Source organism: Talpa occidentalis, unplaced genomic scaffold (genome assembly GCF_014898055.3).
Source record: "Talpa occidentalis isolate TD23 unplaced genomic scaffold, MPIMG_talOcc4v2.1 talOcc4.6, whole genome shotgun sequence".
Classification (NCBI taxonomy): Eukaryota; Metazoa; Chordata; class Mammalia; order Eulipotyphla; family Talpidae; genus Talpa; species Talpa occidentalis.
In genome coordinates, this window is record NW_023604972.1 from 132,172,441 (window position 1) to 132,194,023 (window position 21,583).

The following is a 21,583-nucleotide window of genomic DNA, read 5'->3' on the forward strand; positions in this document are numbered from 1 at the left end:
GTTTGTCCTGGGATGCTTGAAAGGAAGCTATTATAAAACAAGTAGAGGGTGAAGACGGATGTTGCTAAGCCACCTATGGGAATAAACCCCGCAAGATGGAGTTAAAGGTAAAGCATCTTTAATGGGTTCGTGGTGGCTTTTGTTTCTATGGGTGTCCGCTCTGAAGCTGGCCTGTGAATTTGATTCAGGGACTTCAGTCCATCAACTCCTATCAAGCTTAGATTGTTGAGGTGTGCGGACCGCAGGCGTGCACGGCTGCAGCCCTCCCAGCCGGGTACTCAGAGGTACCTTGTAAGGTGGGGAAGTGAGGTCCTTGTGGAGGCAGAAGGGCTGGTGGGATCTGGTCATGACGCCGTTTGACTCCATTTCCAGGGATCTGCAGCGGGTAGCCCAGGTCCGACGTGGAAGGTGCAGAAAGATCGGACTATCTGCAGCCGACCATCTCCCAGACCTGCTGTTGCATCAGCTCATGGGCCCCGCTGCTGGCTGCTGGGAAGCTCTTGCTGGCGATCCTGCTGGAGGCATTTCCTGGCTCGCACACACTTGGCACCCGGCCATTGTAGACAGAGTTAAGGCCTTTCCCCTTCTCCTTCTTGATTAAAAAAATTTACTATAGCACAATTGCCACTTGTTCTACATTACTCACCTTGCCTGCTCCCAGCGCATCTACTCTCCTTGTCAAAACATGTTGATAAAAAGTATTTAAATGATGGCAGTCAGCTGTGGAAGATCAGAAAGGGCCTTTAAGCTTTTTTATTCTGTGTTCTGGTGATTTCAGTAAACAGGTAAAGAGATGATACACTTCCTATCCGGTGCTGTGAGGTCTCAAAACTGCCAAGGGTGCAGAGCACAGGGGCACCGGCACCATCTCTCAGTGTAACTGGACACCCTTCGGTTGAATATTGAGAATTAACTGTCGGGAAGCTGGGCGCCAAAATGTAGGAAGGGGTGAAGAGACGAACAAATCATGTCAAAATCGCTTCTGTTCAGCTATTACTGACTGGTCTCCCGTCCTAATTCATGACACCAGCACATCAGTGCAAGTAGGAAGAGGGTTGCGGGAGGGCACACCCAGGGGGAATTTTGAAGAGCGTTCACTAGTGTGTGATGTCTCACATTGTCCAAACAGCTCTGGTCCTGTGGTTTTGTTTTCTAAATCACGGAATTTAAACTCTAATTCAACACTTAACATCGTCCACGGCAGTGACTAGCTGCCCATTGATTCCCCAGGCCTGGTTTTCTTCTAAGTATTCCGGGACTAATGGTGCAAGGCTTTCAGTTTCTCAGGGAGCAGATGGATTCTGTTGCCGTGAATCTGTCCGAATAAGGCAGTCTGTCCTTGACACAGTAAGAGGGTGATAAAACAGATTATTTTTGCACATTTCTGGGCTGAGATACGGTAGCTGCAGCTGAATCAGGAGGACTGAAGAAAGCTAGGAAATCCTCTGCCCCTGCGGCCACCGCCTCTGGTCACTGCCGTGTCCTGTAAGTGCTGGGGTTTGTCATGCAAGGAGGGAGCGCACAAGTCATTCATTTTGTGTGTGGGGTGGGGGGGCGAGGGGTAGGTTATAGGATTGACTGTGATTGCCACTGTGAACCCCTTGGCCAGACTGGGCTCAGAGGTCACAGTGGCTAATAAATACCTGTCCTACCTGTCACTATGGAGAGAAGAAACAGGTGCCTTAGAGCCCACTGAAGGGCCACTGGCGCTAAGGGTCTGGCTTAAGGAGGGGCTCCTTCCTCCTTGGGGCCCCTTCCCTGTGGGGCTGCTCTTTGAACTTACCCACCATCCTCAAGAAGGACTTCCCAAGAACAGACATTTATTTTGAGGTGGTGGTAGGGCAGGTTTGTGGGGAGAGTATCAGAACCCTGAAAACTGTACTTTAAATCCAGGAATGGGAAGCAGGGTTAAATGTGGACTGGGGTCCCTGAAGGCAGTGGATGTTATCATAAGGACAGGTGAGGAGAAGAGGCAGGAAGAACAGCACTTTGTTGTCACACGTCTGTTCTCTGTGTCTTTCTTGAATTTAGTTATTTTTTAAAAAGTTTTATTTATGCGTACAAGAACTGGGGTACAGGCCAGAGGTGTGGAGAGTGAGAGGATTCACCGGAGACAGAGTGGGGAGCAGAACAGGCAGACTGACTGAATCACACTGCTGCGGGGAGCAGCGGGGAGGCAGGAGAGGTCTGCTGCACAGTGCTGCGTCTTAATCCCTTGCGCCACAGGGAGGCCCCCTTCCTTGGATTTAGGAGTGTCTTGTTCTGTCCCCCGCCCTGTCTTGCCTCCCACCCTGTTCTTGCTCTCTCACCCTCACAACATCCCACTCTTCTCACTCCCTTGGTACCTCTCCTCCTCCCCAGCTCTGTTCTTCCTCCCTCCCTCTTGTTCATTGTTTTATACCATTGTTCTTGGATAGGGGAAGCATCACCTTGAAGTTTCCCTCACACTCTTTCTCTGGCACCACTCCTGACTTGAAGGAAAGCTTCTATCTGTGGATGAGCAGTCCATCCCATCCCACATGGAACCCCACCCCCGAGTAGAGGGCAGGGGAGGGGGGCAGCTCAAGCAGCTCAAGCTTTGAGCAGCTTGAGCAGCCTGCTCAGAGGCCCAGCCTCCTGGTCTGGCCAAGGCTCCGGCGTGAAGGGGCCAGGTCGGGCTGGGCTGGGAATAACCTGGCCTCTGAGCCTTGCTGACCGCCTGTTTCCTAGCAACTCCCCATTGCTCCGCAGACTATTTTGTGGTGTTCTAATTTATACTTAACAGATATTGGCTGTGTCTAAGGCTGGCTAATTTCCCATTATGACTTGCAGACAACCACTTTAATACATGAATAAGCAAGAGAAAAGGACTCCTAGGAAGCTGCACTCCCCAGCACCCCCTTCCCACCAGGCTTTCATTTTCCTTCTAGAAAGGAGAATTTATTGAGGACTGGCCAGCCAAGGCCTTGGCATTTCTCTCCAGGCAGTGAAATCACCTAAAACAGTTTCCAATAAAATTCTCCAGTTGATATTTTCTCCTCGGCCTCTCTGCATGAATCCTTATTATCAACCACATGTGCAGCAAAGGATTCCTTCCCTGTATTCTTTAAAGCAACTGTAAAGAGCTTTCTTCATCTTAATTTCTTCCCTATAAATGGGACAATGTGATGAAGTGATTTCTCAAGTCCCTCCAGTTCCCTGCTTGAGGGAATCATACTCTTTCTAATCATTGAAATCTCTTTGGGTTTTGGCTCCAGGCTTTCCAGGTTGCTGTTTGCATTTTCATACCTTTCTGGCTGAGCCTTCGAACTGTTCCATTTGACTTTGTGTTCATTTGTCTCTGCAAATCATTGTTTTCTTTGGGATCCTAAATTTTTTAAAAGTGTTTCTTTGAAACTCAAGCATGGTAGGTGATCGCCATCACCACCAGATGGAAAGTTTTCTGTGTCTGAAGCTCAAATACCTTAAAGCAAGAAAGCACATGAGTAGATTTGATGACTGTCTCTGCACTGAGTTAAAACTTACTGTTTTAGCTTCTTAAAAATTATGTATAACCGGACCTCCGTGATGGCACAAAGGGTTAAGTCTCAGCATTATGAAGTTATAGGCAGCCTCTGCAGCATGAGTTCACTCCCTAGCCAGGAAGCTACCCACAGCAGACCTCTCCTGTCTTGCCCGCTGCTCCCCTCAGCAGTGGGTTTCAGTAGATCTGCTTGTTCTGCTCCCTACTTTGTTTCTGGTGAGCCCTCTCATCCCACCCCCAACACCTCTGGCCTGTACCCCAGCTCTTATATGTGTAAATAAATAAAATAAGTCTTTAAAAAATAATAATAATGCATGACCAAGACATTGAGATCTGAGGTTGTGGCCTCTTCTTCGTCAGGAACCACCTTCCCTAGCTCAGCAGCCTGGGAAGATGGATGTGACCTTGTATGTGTATCCTTAGTCAGTTCACAGTTACTTTTGCATTTTAATCATGGCTGGGCCAACATCTGCAAAGAAAGAAGGCTGCCCTTCTAATTTGTGGTTCTTAGCATGATTTTTTCAGAGCGAGTTAAAATAAAGGAGATTTAGGACCCGTTCAACATGGTAGACAGACAAGTAGGACTATAACCCATGAAGAATAGAGACTGAGTTTGAGTTTAGCCAGAAAAAATTAATTACATTCATTAGATAAAATGGCCACAGATTATGTCCAGGCTGCTAGGGAGGCTCCATATGGGAGTGGTGCTGGACTTGACTGGGGCTGGTGGAGAGCAAATCCTCATTGCTTCCCCACCCCTTTCTCTGTTTTTTCTGAGCAACTCTTTCAGCTGTATTCATTGAGTCTCACTTTATACATATAAGTATCCCCTATAATAAGCATTCATTTAGAGACTTCCCAGTGTCCGGCCTTTGCATTGATGCATCTGCAATTCACTTGGTCCTTCCTCAAGGTAGCAAAATGGCTGCAATAGCAGCAGCCATCAATCCTCACAGAGCATCCTCATTCAGTTCTTTAAACAGATAGTTTTGAGTACCTGTTGTGCCCTTGGGATGCAAACAAAGGCCTTTTTCTCTAAAAGGAAGTATTAACCCCTGCCTGAAAGAAAAATCAGAACTAGGCCAAATGGGGTCCTTTTGTAGAAGAGAAAAATGTGCCCCAGGAGCTCCTGTAGGTTGACCTGACATCTCCCTGGTCCTGGCTTCAATGCTTAGTTTGAGGCCACACTGGGGCTTGTGACTGAATCTCACTCCACAGGAAGCTAGAAGAGTGACTCTGTGGTAAAGATGAATGAGTTTGCAGGATTGGCGTGGTTTGATCTCAATCCCGGGCCAGCTGCACCAGTCATGGGAGTGCGAGGGAGGGTTGATGGACCCTGCTGGAGAATAAATCTTCAGGTGCGGAATGGAGGGCATGGAGATGGGAAGGTAAAAGGAAAAACACTTTGTTTTTTAAATTTATTTTTAACTGAGGTAACATTGGGGTACCTCCATCAGATATCACCACCATAGTCCACTGTGCTTCCTTCCCTCTCTGTTCTTACCCCTCCCACCCCCTTCTCCCCTTGGTCCCCTTGTTCTATAGTCAGCTATCAAGGGTTACTTTCAAAGCTTGTCTTTATCAGACTATTAATTTAGTTACTATATATTCCACATAGTAATGAGACCATCTGGTGTTTATCTTTCTACTTGTGACTTATTTCACTGAGTATAATCCCTTCCAGCTCCATCCATATTGCTGCAAATGGCATGCGTTTATCTTTTTCATCGCCTAGTAGTATTCCATTGTGTATATGCACTGCATCTTCTCAATCCACTCCTCTGTTCTGAGGAACTTAGTTGTTTCCCTAATTTACCTATCATAAGTAGCACTGCAGTAAACATAGGGGGCATGTTTCCTTTTGAATCAGTAGAAAACATTGACATTATTTCTTTGTATACATTTTGGAGAAAACAGGGATGTGAGATCGTATTTTCTAAGTAGATAGTTGATGCTGCTATCAGTTTTAAGTAAGGATTAAGAGAAATAGAGTTTCCCTGTTCATGGAACTTGACAAACAATAGAAGGGAAAATAAGTCTAGTACTTGATGCAAGATGAATGAACACTTTTGTAATAAGACAGTAGATTTGTGTTTCTGTGGCTAACCAACAATTACTCCAGAAAGCCACTGGCATTTTCTATATAGAACAGCACCTCTCAAACTATAGGGGTCAAAGAGCAGTTCTTTCTTATTATCTCTATCTCATGGACTGGGATATTGTTCAAACAGTATGAGCAAGTCATCACTGTAGACTTCCTGATGCCTGCTCTCGCTCCCTGCCCGTCTCAGGTGGGCTGGCGCCTGGCACAGGTAAAGCTGAAGTCCTGCCCTTCTGGTTTCCCTACAAGAAGAACAAAAGCTGGGCTCTGTTCTTACCAGTGACCTTGAGCAGGCCCCTCAAATTGTATCTGCTTCTCCATGGCACGTAATTCTGGCTCGCTCTCCTACCCTCATAGTATTCCTTGACTTTTAATTGAGGTAACAAAAACCTTGGTATCCTGTACCCCGTATTTGCTCTTTTCACTTTCAAGTCAGGAAGAGACCAGAGCTTGTCACGTGGGCAATAATTGCCAGCTCCTGGGTTCTCAGCAACCCAGGGGATCAGGCCATCCACTCCTGCAAGAGCACCCTGACCTGGCACACCACAAGGTGCCAGAGGGTCTCCACAGGAAAGCCCTGGGTGGTCCCCAAGGCAGGTCTGAGCAGTCTGGCCATGGCTGCAGAGTTTCCTGGGAATTCCTGGCCAGAGGTGGCAGCCGGCAGAGGGGGTGGGGGCATCTGCATCTGTGCGTGCAGGAGAGGAAAGCCGCGGAGCACCAGTGTGCAGGTTCTGCATGCCTGGCCTTGGAGAGGAAGAGAGGCCAGCGCAGGTGCAGGTGGCTGTGAAAAGCAGGAAACCGGAAAGGAGTAAGAATGGAAGAAAGAGGCCAGGGAGGCGGGCAGGCGGGTGTGCTTGTAACTTAAGGAAGCGCTGGACCAAATGTTAAATGCATTTGTGGGATTTGGGGACAAGTGTGTGACACAAGTGTAATGGGAGCTGAGGGTCCAATGAATCCGTGTCCCAGGGACACAATGAGAAAAGGCGTGTTTCTGGCCAGCTCTGAGGCCTAGCGGCCTCACCAAGCATTACTTGGAGGGGTTGGGGGGACGGGGACAGGCCCAGTGCATGTGCTGTGTGCCCCTATTTCGGCCTGTTTCAGTCTCCTTTTATTACAAGTTCCCCCAGTGCTGGGCTCTCTCATCATCACCATAGGCACTAAAAATGCTGGACTCAATGGCTTATTAAAAAAAAAAACAAAAAAACTTCCTGTCCTAGGAATCTTGGGGAGGGACTTCGAAACGAAATATAAATGTATCAGGAAAAATGCAATTCATGTGTTGTGTTTAGGAATCATTTCTTGACATTTCCCACTTTCTTTGAAGTTCATGGAAGTTCTTCCTGTCTGATTTGTCTGAGGACCTGAGCCCACCAGCAAACCATTCGCGGGGCCTCATTCTGGGCGCAAGCGTGTTTTCCATCGTTGAGTAGTAGGTAGTGTTTTTGGTGAATGACATACTTTATTTCAGTCTCTGTGGAAACCTTGTATTAAAATGCAGTCTGATGTTTCATTTCTGCCTTTTTAAAAAAAAAAAAAAAAAGATTATTTATTTATACAAGTACCGGGTACAGTCAGAAGCACGGGAGGGTGAGAGAATTCACCAGAACAGGCAGAGTGATGAAGTACACTGCTGAGGGGAGCAGCGGGTGCCATGTGGGACCCTTGCTGGTGGCCGGGGATCGAACCGGCCCTTCAGAGGCTGCGGCAGCCTCGCAGCCCAGCGCTCAGCTGCTGCGCCACCAGCAGAGGCCCTGATGTTTCATTTCTGTAACACCTGTTTCAGGTATCAAGCAAGTGCAAATAGTATTGTCACTTAAGACTCACTCCTTTACACTCAGTCCCTAGCGAGGCTCAGCTTCATTTATTAGCAGCACTGACCAGCAGAAGTAGTGTGAGTCATGTCTATAGTGTCGGCTTTCCCAATAGCCGCGCTCAGAAGTGCATAAAGAAATTCCTCTTAATCGGACATTTTAGCCCAGTATATCCCAAGGGTTATTTCAACATGGAATGCATTTCAGAGTTATTGCTGAGGGGTTTTTTTATACGCGTTTATTTTTTCATACGCGTTTTAGAGATCTGTGTAGAATTATCTTTAGAGCACAGTTCATTTACACTCTCTGAGTTCCTGGCTTTTATTCCCTAACTCAGAGGTCCACCAGCTTTGTACCTGACGAGTCAGTGCTTCTGCCTTTGCCACTGGTGTGGGAGCAGTCACCCACAATGCATGGCTGTGTTCCAATAAAGCTTTATTTACAAAAACAGGCAGTGGGCCGGATGTGGCTCTCAAGCTACAGTTCGCCGGTCCCTGCTCTCTGTACTGTCCATTGGAGTTTAATTGTCAGAAATTCACCTCTGTGTCGGCTTACAGTTTTCTACCAAGATGGCTATTGTGATGAATTTCATTCAGGAATATTCGGAAAGAAATGTAAATATTCGGAAACAAACTCCATTGTTAAATGATGAATATTTCAGGACTGCGGGAAGTCTACCTCCCCTACCTCCTGAGCAGCGTGGCCAGTGTGATTCATGTGTTGGCTGATTGTCCGCCGATCTCTGTGCCCCTCGATAGTGAAGGCACCTCTCTGTGTCTGAGGGTTGATACCGCACCTCCAGCGTTGCTGCAGTTAAGGGAGAGCTAGCCTCTGAAGCAGGAGTTGGCACACGGGGCGTTCGAGGAACACATTACCACGTTCTTACTGCTGCCTGTCATTGGTCATCTTGGGCTTCTTACTGCTGTGCAGATTCATAAACACAAGCCAGTCGTGAACCAGAACACTGGATCACCTGCTCTCATGGAGTCACTTTAGACTTGAACTTGACTTGGGGGAGCGCTAAGGGAGCGTTGGCTGCAGGGATCCTCAGGTGAGAAGATGCAGGTGCTCGTTTTGTGTGATGTGGGTCAGGTCACTCCCTTCACTGCATCTCTACTGTGCCCGCTCACAAGTCCGCTGGCAGCATTTCCTGAACATCTTTCTTTGCTTATAAACCCTTTTCCTTTGATTGTCATGGGCTGATGTAGCTCATGGCTATAAGGACAAAGATGACAGGTGGTGTGCTCAATTCATTGGTAGAACTCACTAGTGGAACGTGGTCCCTGTTCTGTGAGGAGCAAGGAGCAAGTTGCTATTTTTATTCTATTCTATTTTATTTTACTTTTTGAACTGAGGTACAAGCCAGAGGTGTGGAGGGTAAGAGGATTCACCAGAGACAGCAGGGAAAAGAACAGGCAGATGGACTGAAATACACTGCTAAGGGGAGCAGCCGGCGAGTCAGGAGAGGTCTGCTGTGCCATGTGGGCTGCTCCCTGGTTGGGGATCGAACTTCTGCTGCAGTGCCTGGTGATAGCTTCATAGGTTGTGTCTTAACCCCTTGCCCCACCAGGGAGGCCCACAAGTTGCTATTTCTAATACTAATTTGTAAGACAGCCTTTCATCATATCACCCCTGTAGATTTCTGTCCTTCATTTGCACTAGAAATAATGTTAAATGGCCTTGCTATGTTGTGTGACAGATAAGCTCACAACTGCTCAAGATCTCACATACTAGAACATAATAGAAAATTGGCAGAATTGATTCAATAGTCTTCTCATCATCAATCACCTTCTGACCAATGACAGTATCGAAGGAGAACCAACACTTGACATAAACTGGGGGCTAAGGGCGCCTGCCTGAGATCTTTCCTGTGGGATCCAGGCCTGTCTCATACATGGGGCCTCTCATCCATCCCCATGTTTGCTAGCGGTCGAGGTGTCACCTGTTCATCCTTCAAGCCCCCGGTCACCCCGGTCGTGTGCTGCTCTGTGGCTTTGCCTTGTCCCAAATGTCATGTAACTGAAATCAAATAGAACATGTGCCTTCCAGACTTGGGGCTTTCATGAAGTATCAGATGTTTCAGATTCCTCCAAGTCTTAAGGACTTGACTTCTCTATTTTTTAAAATACCTGAATATCCCATTGAATAGATGTATCGCTTTCTTCGTCCCTTTACCTGTTGAACGACGTGTTGATTGTCTCAGGTTTTGATAGCTATGAGCAGGGCTGTTAAAAAACATTCTTGTGCAAGATTTTGTGGGAACGTAAGTGTTCAATGTTTAGCTTTGTAAGAAATGATCTTCCAAATTGGCTGGGTCATTTGCAGCAGCCAGATGTTCCTGGTGCTCCACATCTTCATCAGCATTTGAATTTTTCTGTTTCCCTGGATTTTAATCATTTTGATAGGTAGCTTTTTAGTTTGCAGTCTGCTAACACAGTGGATGTCCACTCTCTCCAGATGTGCATGCTCCTACCTCTGGAGGCCGTGTCCATCCAGATCTCTTGCCTATTTTAAGAATCGGGCTGTCATTTTCCTATTGCTGGGGTTTAAGCATTCGTTGTGTGTTTGGGGTGCCATCTTTTTGATACCTGGTTTTCACGTAGTTTTCCAGTGTATCGCTTATTTTTCCACTGACGGAACAGTGTCTGCCTTCCACAGAGAAATTGTTAATTTTTAACAAAACCCAAGCCAGTGTTTCCTCTCATGAACTATGCTTTTGATATTGTCTCTAAGTCATTGCCAAACACAAGTGTTTTAGAAACAGCTGAAACAGAATCACGATTTTAATACAGTAATATGTCAGCATATCTGAAGTATGAGGTCCCATGGTAGACAATTTTTTTATAAAAGCTGGGGTACAGGCCAGAGGCGTGGGAGGGTGAGAGGGTCCACCAGAGACAGAGCGGGGAGCAGAACAGGCAAAAGGACTGAAATACACTACTGAGGGGAGCAGCGGGCGAGGCAGGAGAGGTCTGCCGCGCCATGTGGGAATCTCCCTGGCCAGCCTGGGATCGAACCCGCACTGCAGAGGCCGCGGACAGCTTCACAGCACTGCGCTCAACCCGCTGTGCCACTGGGGAGGGCCCCCCCTCCCATGGTAGATAATTTTGTGAGAAATTAATAAAAATTCAGCTCCTCCCCTGAAAAACTTTGTAACACAGAGGGGAGAATTTATGTGTATATGTCTAATGGATGTGCAAAAATACGTGATGTCACAACCGATGCAAGATGGGAAAGTCAGGTGACACCAGTCAGATGGTTCGGGAACAATTCTGTTGAGGAAGGGAGTGTTTGAGAGACCTTTACAAGATCCATGAGCCCCAACAAGGGCACGTGGGGGGAAGGTCAGAGTGAGAAGCTTAACTTCAGCCAGCCAAGGTAAGGCAGGAAGTGGGGGTTTTCGTCAAGAAAAAGCTGGCGTTAGCTATAATTTGATTAAAAATAAAGAGTATGTGTAGGGGCCTGTCAACTGGGAAGGTAAATTGGAGCTAAGGTGAAATTGAAGTCTTTGTCTTAATTTCAGTAGAAACTTGTGAATGGGTGTGACAGGGCTGAAGCTCCGCCTTAGAAAGAGTCCGTGTGTGTGTCTGTGTGTGTGTGTGTGTGTTCTGAAATGCTGTCTTAAATGCCTGCGGTTTGTGTGGATCTGAGGTGAACACAACAGCTTCCAAGTACGTGAGGTTTACCTTGCTTAGGGTGATAACCGTTCCAGGCCAGAGGGGTGTGGGTCGATGCTTACCTCGGTGCGTGAGAAAGTTCCATGCTCTGTTGTCAGACCTCTAGGACTGAATCACAGATTTTGCTAGTCAGGTAGCCATGTCTCCTCTGCCTCCCCTGGGTGAGGGTTTAGCACTGCTCCAAGGGAAATTAGCTTCTGCCTCTTTTCTCAAAATGTGAGAATTATTAAGTGGCAACAACTGTAAAATGTTTCTCAAAGGCCAGGAAAGTCTGAGGTAAGTACAAGGAACCTTTGTGGAGAGTTTAATTGGCCTTTGTTTACTGCTTGCTCAAGGTCAGCAAAACCATATTGCTGCTTTAGTTAGCCATGCTTTTGAAAACTTCACAGCCTGATAAACTTCTTATCGAGGGTTTATTAATCGCTTTTGAGAGCTGGGTGGACCAAATAAAGATTGCAAGGTCTTGTGTGTTTTTCAAATGATTTTATTTTTGTTGTTGTTAGTAAAATGCAAGGGCAGGAGTCCCACAGTAAGACTTTTTCAGTTGCTACAGGGCCCAGAAGGCTATGGTCTCAGTGTAGAATAACCCACTTCTGGTAAACTCTTCTGGAATCTTTGACTTCTATAGTGGAACAAGAAGCAAAAGGTGAGATTTGTTAGCTTGCTAATTTGTGTTCAAAGTTGAATGGGGTAGAGTTAACCTTAAGAGTAGTGCCATACCAATACACGTAGCTTAGCAAATCCTGTTGGCTGCAGTCCTTCTAAAATAAAGAGGCATGGAATTTTGGTTCATTTTACTAAAAAATAAGCTTGTTCTGTATTTCTTAGGATGTCAGGTCCAATCCTCTGTGATATGGACTGTGTAATAATAAGTCCCTTGGGGGCAGGTCTAACGTGTATATAAATAAAATTCACAGCACTTCACACGTAGGAAGTAGGTCAAGGTCCCTGTAAAGATGCAGTGGGAAAAAGCAGAACCCTTTAATTAGAAGATTAATTTTAGAATTTTAGAGAAACAGTTAACTCATTTGGGGGGGGGTTAAAAATCTTCTAAGATAAATGGGCCTCCCTGGTAGCGCAAGGGGTTAAGATGCAACCTATGAAGCTCAACCACAGCCACTGCAGCCTGAGTTCCATCCCCCGGCCGGCCAGGGAGCAACCCGCATGGCGCAGCAGACCTCTCCTGTCTCGCCCACTGATCCCCGCAGCAGTGTATTTCTTTCAATCTGCCTATTCTGCTCCCCGCTCTGTCTCTGGTGAATCCTCTCACCCCCCACACCTCTGGCCTGTACCCCAGTTCTTGTATGCATAAGTAAGTAAATCTTAAAAAAAAATCTTCTAAAATAAAAAGTTTAAGAAAAATGTTTCATCGAGCTGCTAAGTTGGACCAATGAGACAGCTGTTGGGGTGCTGTTTGTCCCCCCTGTCTGGTCTTTGAGGAGCTGGGTCCAGAGCCCACTGCCTTGTTGCATCCGGAGCACATGGAACCCAAAGAACTCTGTGTTGTCTGGTGGCAGCAGGGGCCAGGCTGGCTCTGGTGCACCCTATGCAGAGACACCCCTCTCCCCCGCCCGGGTGGTTGCCCAGGCCTAGGGGGGTTGTTAATGAATACTTCTGATTAAGTTAATAAGTAATGTTTGCCTTTGCATAGTCTCCAAGACATTATGATCGTATCACAATTTTAGGCTTTAAATAATTTAATCTCCCCAGTAAGGGAGGGAAGAACCCATTCTGGAAACACATTCCAGCCTCGGTTCAGAAACTCCCACATGAGTTATCATATTGTCTTTGGTATTTGTTATTAAAACAAAAGCCGTCTTGATTAAATCAGTTGTCTGCGGGTCTGTGTCCCCGGATGCAGTTTAGTTTGTTCTGATTGTGTCGCTCTCAACTGTGTGTCTACTCTTCCTCCAACATCCGCCGGGGCAGGGCACCCGAGAGAAGGGAAGAGCAGATGCAAGCTCAGTTGGAGCCTCAAGTGAGTCAAAGAACATTTGAATATTCTCTTATTTTTATATATATCTTTTTTTAAATTGTGAAGTAACATTGCATTAGTACGTAAGTTTCAGGTGTTCATCCCTGAAAATCAATGTGTATATACTTATATTAAATTCATTTAAAGAAAGAACCTTTGAGGTTTTCTGGGAATCTTTCATTGGAGAACTGCTGCGTGGCAACATCTTGTGTCAGGTGTGCAGCATGGCGGCTCACCTATGCGTCTCCTCTGCCAAGGTCACCACTGGTCGGGGCTGTTGTCACCTCTTTCATGGTCTGTGTTGATGGGAAGACAGTGATCAAAGATGGGTTTGTTCGGATCTCGCTATTTGGTTTTCCAAAAGGCTTCCTCTGTCTTCTGGTTATTTCCATATTGGATATTTGGCTGAACTCACATTGTGGTGAATCAGTTTTTGGTTGCCGTGGTCCTGAGAGTTTTGGGTTTTGTGTTACCTGTACTTAGGCCAAGCCCACTCCTAGCAGGTTGGTCTCTAGGGCCTCCCAGAGAACATCTCCATCTTCTGGACACTACATATGGGACCGCTGAGGTGCTACAATAGGGCACGTTGCCTAGATTTCAACATGGCTTTCCCCTCGAGATGTGTCCAGCTCATTCCTTTGGAAATTACGTATTCTAAAGGAATATGTGCCCCCAAATTTATGATTTCAGCAATAAGAAAATGTGGTTTGATGAGTACAAGTTTGACCCACAAGTTTGTTTTCAGGAAGCAAAGCTCTTTGAGACCTTCTTTTTCAACTGTTTGATTTAAGCAACATTAACACTGGCCTAGACCCGGCGTTTAACCTGATTTGCCCCCTATTTCCTCATCCACAAGATGGGACAGTAATCACCCACCTGCCCGTACTCTCCTGGTCTCTGTCCGTACCTCACACGTATGAACATGCGATTCTCAAGGCTGCTAAACAAGCACTTGAAATTTTATCAACAGTAGATCTTTGTGGGAGAATAATAGTATTTTCTTTTAATTATCGATACTAGATTTTAAAATACAAGCTTTTCATGCTATGTAAAGAACCTGAGACATCTGTTGATTAATGTCTGTGAAGGGTCAGTCACAAATGAAAGCAAAATGAAAAATGCCTCATTAATGACAGTCACAATTGAGAATTAAATTTGAGCTTCCTGTCGGCCATGGTGAAAGGGAAATACGATACATTTTCTGTTCTTTAGATCACTGTGTTTATTTTCAGTTTATTTTCCTCTGGCACAAAATAAGGCATCTGTAAGTAACAGTGAGTTATGTGGCTGTCCATTAATGAATGCCATGTCTTCTAGGGAGAATCATTTTTCCCCCTCTCAAACCACAGTTTTTTAAAAAATCTCGCAGATCCTGGGCCTCCCCTGGTGGTGCAGTGGTTGAGCGCTGGGCTGTGAGGCTGCCCGCAGCCTCTGCAGCACCAGTTTGATCCACGGCCACCGGCGAGGATCCCACATGGCGCACAGACCTCTCCTGCCGCCCGCTGCTCCCCTCAGCAGTGTACTTCGTCAGTCTGCCTGTTCTGTTCCCTGCTCTGGCGAATTCTCTCACCCTCCTGCACTTCTGACTGTACCCAGTACTTGAATAAATAAATTTAAAAAAAAATCTCACAGATCCACCTTCGGAGATTTACGTAATGATGGATGATGGCAGCCGGGTACGGTCAGTTATTTGCTGCTCTGCCTTCTTCTCTGGTTTGTCCTACCCCCCCCCTTCACCCCAATGAGTGGCCAATATTTGTGTATATGTTTTCTTCAGGGCCCCCCAATACAGTGAGATTGTGAGACAGTTTCAGCTCAGTAGTAGTGCTGGATCTCCCCTCATCACTTGACTCTGACATTCTGACAGATGTGGTTACCTTTGTCTTCAAAGTACACAGATAATACTTTCTCCCCAAAGTCCTGGCTGACTCCAGCCAGATCCCATGGGCCACCTCCCACCCCAGCCCCTCTCCCTGGTCTCTTTTCAAGGTTCTTGGGTTGGGGCCTCCCCGGTGGCACAGCGGGTTGAACGCGGTGCTGTAAAGCTGTCCACAGCCTCTGCAGCACGGGTTCAGTTCCCAGCCAACCAGGGAGATACCCACATGGTGCGGCAGACCTGTCCTGTCTTGCCTGCTGCTCCCCTCAGTAATGTTTTCGGTCTGTCTGTTTGTTCTGCTCCCCGCTCTGTCTCTGGTGAATTCTCTCACCTTCCCGTGCCTCTGGCCCGTACCTCCGTTCTTGTATAAATAAATCTTTTTTTAAAAAACGGTTCTTGGGTTGGTATCTGAAATCTCTCAAATACTAAAAAGCACTACATTGATTGTCTTGTTACTCTAGACCAATGACAATTTCTAAGCTGACAGCCACACTTACTGCCTTGTGCAATGTTTATGAAATTACAGAAGGCTGGGTGATGCTGGGGTAATCAGATTCATTTACGCATAAATGCATTTCTTTCTGTCTTTTGCTTGTGAAGCTCCTCCCCATTGTCCTCACCTCTATTGCCCTTTATTTAGATTTTAAGCTGCAGGGTATAGGGCTTGCCCCTAGTTGGTTTTAGCAGAAGGTGAATGAGCTCTGGTTTGTTTTCCCTGGATGTTCTGAAATTCTTTTTCAGATTGTAGGGAAGGAAAGTTTTTCTGATTATTTTGTAACATCATTCAGTTACCTAAAGCTGAATATATTTAATCCTGACTGCAGGAGACAAGCCTTTTTTGCATCCACCCCTTCTAGTCCATTTGAATTGCCTTCATATTAGTGTGGCTTTTAAAATACCCAAAAAGTCAAACAAAAACCCATCAGCTGTATTGAGGTATGATTGACACACCATACACCTGACTCATTGGAAGTTTACAAGTCTGGGCCTTCTTGGTGGTGCAAGGTTAACTCTCAGCGCTATGAAGCTATCCACAGCCACTGCAGCAAGAGTTTGCTCCCCAGCCAGGGAGCTGACCACATGGCGCAGCCGACCTCTCTTGTCTCCCCACTGCTCCCCTCAACAGTGAATTTCAGTAGATCTGCCTGTTCTGCTCCCCACTCTGTCTCTGGTGAATCCTCTCTCACACACCCCACTCCCGCACCTTTGGCCTATACCCCAGTTCTTGCATAAATAAATAAATAAATAAATAAGCCTTTAAAAAAATAAAAATTGCCTTTGAAAGAAAGTAAGACAGTTGGGCTGGGGACAGGATGGGTGAGTGAGTGGAGCAGGGAGCACTTTCAGGACAGTGGGGCGGATCTGTGTGCTGTTCTCGTTCTGGTGCATGTCAAACCCCAGAATGCACAACCTCCATGTGAACCCTAATGTAAACTACAGACTTGGGGCAACAGTGATAAGTCCATCTAGCTTTATCATTGGAACAAACACCCTCTCTGGCAGGGGATGTTGGTGAGAGAAATCAAAAGCCCCCACCTTAATTTTTAATCCTCCTGAGCATGAGTCAAGAAACCCCACACATAATAGGTGTTGAACAGAGTCCTGTTCAGTTGGTGCACGAAGACCAGTCTCCCGGGACTGTAATTGGCCCCAATTTCTGACTGTTGCTTCCAAAATCCAACCCATTTGTCACCATCCAAATTTCCTTGTTCTAAACTGCAGAGTCTTTGTGGGCGTGATCCCCAGCCCCGCCAGCCCAGCTATCAGAAAAGACCGGAGGAGTGCTTTAGCAAAGTCTGAAAGACAAAATGCCTTTAAGTTGTGATTTGTCCAGCCTCCAGCTGTGTCATCTTTGAGCATTAAATTCACCAGAAAAGGAAGTGGCAGCAAAAAAAAAAAAAAAGAGCACCACCAATAGAAACGCAGGCTTAGCCCCTTCGTGATCGCAGGGTGCGTTGCCCATGGCGACAATCTGCCTATAGATACCCGGCCCCCTGGTTAAATTACTGGGAAGGGGCAGAAACACAATCACCATGCGAGCTGGGGCAGAGTGGCCACTCCTGGGGGCGCCTGCTCGCCCGCCCTCCCTGGGCTGTTTGAAACCCTACAACCACACCACACTAATTAGCCCGTGAGTGGAAGGGGTTGTCATGGCGACCAAGCACTTTTTAAAGCACAGGAATGGTGTTCATTATTGTTCAGTGTCTTTAGCTGTGGCGAAAAGGTCAGTGTAGCAGTTGTTTTCCATATGAATTTTGGCCTCAGCCAAACAGAAGGTGGAATGTGCCTGCAGAGACTGGAAGATGGTGAGTTTAGCTCAACTTTGGGGGTGGGGTGTCTCTGGAGGAATATTTTTTAGAGTGTTTTAACAGCTCTAGGGCCAAACTCTGGGACTACGTGAAGTTTGTTAGAAAAGGAAGCAAGGAAAGACAGTTTGGGGTCAGGAAAAGTGAAAGCTGTCGAGATTTTGTTTTTTTAATTGAGCACGTCTTGGAGCTTTAAATGATTCCATCTAAATTAGACCCTTTCTCCGATTGTGGATTTAACCAAGTGGACCAAGCCTGATGCTTTATTCGCGTTTTAGGTTAGCTCGGTGCTCGTCTTTGTAGGTGACTGCTTGCGTTTTATTCCTAAGTAAATAGAACAGAAGCAGTTTGACCAGATGCCTTCAGAACACTGCCTCTCTCTCTGGTTCTGAATCGAGGGCAATTTTGGTTTCATTTCTGATGTTCTTACTTTTGTAAGGGCATCTGAAATCATCCACACTAACAACCAGAGAAGCACAATCCCCGGGATGTTTGCCCTGATTTATCAGCTATCCTCAGTGGAATACTGCTGAGTCAAGACCGTTTGACAAGAGTGTTTGTAAAAGTAATTCAATATAAGGGAAGTTAATCTGGTGGTGTGGCAGTGGTTCCGTCTAAAGCTGGGAGGGAGATTTGCAGAGCATTTTTAAATGTATTTTTGGTTTGGTTAGTGTGTGGATAACACGGCTTGGGGAGCTGACTGGCTGTGACCCTGAAGGCCACGCATTTCTGCCACTTCCATTTTGGGGGCATTTTTTAAGAATGCAACATTTTTCAGTGGTTTTATTCACTCTTGTGCAGGATAACAAAACACAAATTAGTTCAAGGGAATGAGTGCTTGGATTCAAAAACAAATCACTGCCCAATAAACCATAAATGGGAAGTGGCCTACTTTAGGGCTGTGCCCTGAATACCAGTGTCCTGCCTGGCACTTTCTGGCAACCCAGCAGATCAGAGAACACGTTTCAGAACCCTCAGTCTTGGTGTGATTTCCCCTGTCTTTAATTTGTGTATTCTGAGATGAATGGATTTTGTGATCGTGTAATAGCTCTCAATAAATGGTGTATTTGTCCAGAAATTGCAAAAGTTTAAACTTTTCTTGTGTCTTTTCTCCTCTGGTGCTTACTTGTGTTCTTCCCCATCTGCATTCTTCAGTGGGTCACTATTTTTAAGCCAAAAATGCACTGAAATTTAAAAAGCAAATAATGCAATATTTGTGTGACACTTGATTCTTAGGAAAACAGCATTAAAAGTTGAATGATGTTTATCAAACCATCTGACACTTAGGTATGGATGTTAATGCTCAGGAATTATGGTTGTCTTTTGAGATATTGTCAGAAAATAGCATGGATGTCTATATGCACGAGGGGGTGCCATGTCTGGGACTCAAAAAATCCAGGTTGGAGGGGGCAGGATTGGCAGGGGGTGATGGGTTCATTTCTGTTGTAGGTTCTGTGTGTGTGTGTGTGAGAGTGTGTGTGAGTGTGTGTGTGTGTGTGTGTCAGTGTCAGAGAGAGAAAGAGAAAGAGAGAGAGAAGCAACCGTGGAGGTGGCCTTGCCAACTTTATCTTCTGATCTTCCCACTGGTTCTAGATGCCAGACCAGTTTGACCAGGCGGTTGTGCTGAACCAGCTGCGGTACTCGGGGATGCTGGAGACAGTGAGGATCCGCAAAGCCGGTTACGCCGTCCGAAGACCCTTTCAGGATTTCTACAAAAGGCAAGATATGGCTGAGTAGATCTTCTTTATCGGTAAAACAGGTTGTAGAGCAAAAGGTGACCCCTCCTGGCATCTGCCGTTGCAGGTATAAGGTGCTGATGAGGAACGTGGCCGTGCCGGAGGACATCAGGGGCAAGTGCACCGCCCTGCTGCAGCGCTATGACGCCTCCAACAGCGAGTGGCAGCTGGGCAAGACGAAGGTAAAGGGCAGAGGGAGGTCCCTGCTGGGGCACCTAGGAAGGAGATCTCCGCCCACCGGGCCCCTGAGCCTTGTCAGGGCCGGTATAAGGTTGATCATTTCTTATCTTTGCAAAGATGCTCATGTTATCTCTTGCGCCATCTTTTGAAGGTTTTGAAATCCTTGACTATTCAAAGGGCACAGGTTTCTTGGGAGACATGGAGACACTGGAGCCCGCTTTTATGTGTGGTCACTCAGGCAGTCAACAAACACTGTCTGATGAGCAACTCCATGCTATGAGGTCCTGGGTAGCCTCCGGTGCCCAGGAAGTGAGATCCCAGCCCCGAGATGCTGCAGGTCAGCCCACGGTGTGGACACCAGCACAGTCCGAATCCTGCACGGTGTCAAAACCCAATCCAGAAAGCTGAGTGAAATCTACTTTTGAATGTGCTGATGTGAACAGAGGTCCTAGTTCCAGACAGTGAGGGGCTGTCTGGCCTGAACCCCAAAAGCGAGCTGTGGAATGGTCTTGTGAGCTCTCCCCCTGTCCCAGGGAGCTGCCCAGAATCTCGCCCAGCTTTCCACTCTCGTTCCATGTTTCCCACCCACTCCTGTGTCTTGTCACACAGGAAAGACAGAAATGTGACCCTGGGCAAGAATTGCAGGCAGGTGGGGTGGTTTGAGTCTAAGGATGTCCTCAAAGTATGAAATTGTCACCTCAGCCTTCAAGTGCCAGAGCCTCATCAGAGACATATTTTTAAATTGCATCTATTGAAATGTTTCAACTAAGGAGTTTCTTGGTTTTAAAAGAAAAACAAAAGGAGGAGGGGAAACGAGACACGTCTTACGATTTGACAGTCTTAGCTTAGACTGCTATGAAATAACACCATAGACAGGGGCTTGAACAACAGACATTTATTTCTCACAACACCGGAGGCCGGATGTCTGAGACCCAGGTGCCAGCAGCGTCAGGTTCTGGGAAGAGCCTCTTCCTGGTCGACAGGTGGCTTCTGGCTGTGTCCTCACACATGCAGAGAATAAACTCTGGTCTTTCCTTCTCTTCTAGGGGTGCCAACCCCTTCACAGGGCCCTATTCTCATGGTCTTATCAAACCCTAATGACCTCCTAGACACCCCACCTCAATACCCTCACATTGCGGGGTAAGCTTTCAGCATAAGACTTGAGACTTATGCTGGGGGGAGCATAAGAAATTCATTCTATGCGGGTGACAGGTATTCAGGTGTCCTTAGAGCCACTCCTCGGGGAGAGGGGCAGTGTATAATGGACATCTCCTCTGTTCATCAGGAACTTTAAACAGCCAGGGACTTAAGACGCGAGCGTCTAGGAGGGCAGAGATGGCAGCGGAGGTATCAGGCCTGTTATCTATGGCTGAGGAACAAACTTAGCAGATATAATAACTGATACTGAGTACTTCACAGTATCTGCCTGTTCTTCCCAAGGACCCCAAGTTTCAGGAGGGACTGCAGCCTAGGCCGACACCCTGATTTCAGCCATGGGAGACTCTGAGCAGAGGGCCCAGCTAAGCCATGTCTGGGCTCTTGATGCATAGATACTGAAATGCACTGATGAGCAGAGCAGTGGGCGAGCCAAGAGAGGTCTGCTGCGCCATGTAGGTCAGCTCCCTGGCCGGGGATTGAACTCATGCTGCAGTGGCTTGATAGCACTGAGACTTAACCCCTTGTGCCACCAGGGAAGCCCTGCTCTGGCTTTTAATCAGAAAAATGCAAAGTTTTTATAATCGGAGGTTTTCCTCCTGCCTCTCTGCCTGGCTCTGTAGGGGCTGGCATGACATCACAGATGCCTGTGACCCCCCACCACATTCTTACATTGGTGGGGTGGGGAAGTCTTACCTCAGTTCTGAAGAACCATAACCAGTCCATCTTCACTCATAACTTGCCTATGGAAATAGGAACCAAGGGAAGACAGACTTAAAAAGACACCAGCTTTTTAGCTGACCATGTCCTGGGAGATAAATACCCCACACAACTAGTGAATCATACAGTGCGATCTCTTTAAGGAATAAGGACAGTGTCTCCAGGACTGAGAGTCAGGGAAATGTGTACAAGAGAGAACTTTAAAGCCAAGTTAGACGTGTATGGGTGAGCCGCTGGAAGTGAAGTAGACTTGTCGGTTCGTGGTGCTGACGTGGGCACCTTTGACCTGTGTCCACCAAACAGCTTTGACCTCCACCGACCAGCATTTGATTTAACTGCACCCCCGTGTGTGTTTCTGGTTGTTTGCTGCCAGAAGGTGTTTGTGTGCAAGGTCTGGAACCGCTAACGAACATCTGGATCTTTTGGTAAAGAAATTTCCGTCACGCTCAAATGAAATGTGGGTGGTGGTGTCGTCAGCAAAGTAAAGATGGCACCTGGCCTGAATTAGCTGGTCCAAAAAAACACATTGAGTCTTTGGAAGATG

At 46.7% G+C, this 21,583-nt stretch overlaps 1 protein-coding gene across 2 annotated transcripts in view; it reads left to right on the top strand.

Annotated features, from left to right (window-relative positions):
- MYO10 (myosin X) overlaps positions 1 to 21,583 on the top strand; it is a 192,320-nt gene that overhangs the window by 137,698 nt on the left and 33,039 nt on the right. For both annotated transcript variants that reach the window (XM_037529096.2, XM_037529095.2), the window contains exons 20-21: positions 18,842 to 18,966; positions 19,052 to 19,166. In XM_037529096.2, coding sequence (XP_037384993.1) covers positions 18,842 to 18,966; positions 19,052 to 19,166 — 240 coding nt within the window. The remainder of the gene's footprint in view (positions 1 to 18,841; positions 18,967 to 19,051; positions 19,167 to 21,583) is intronic.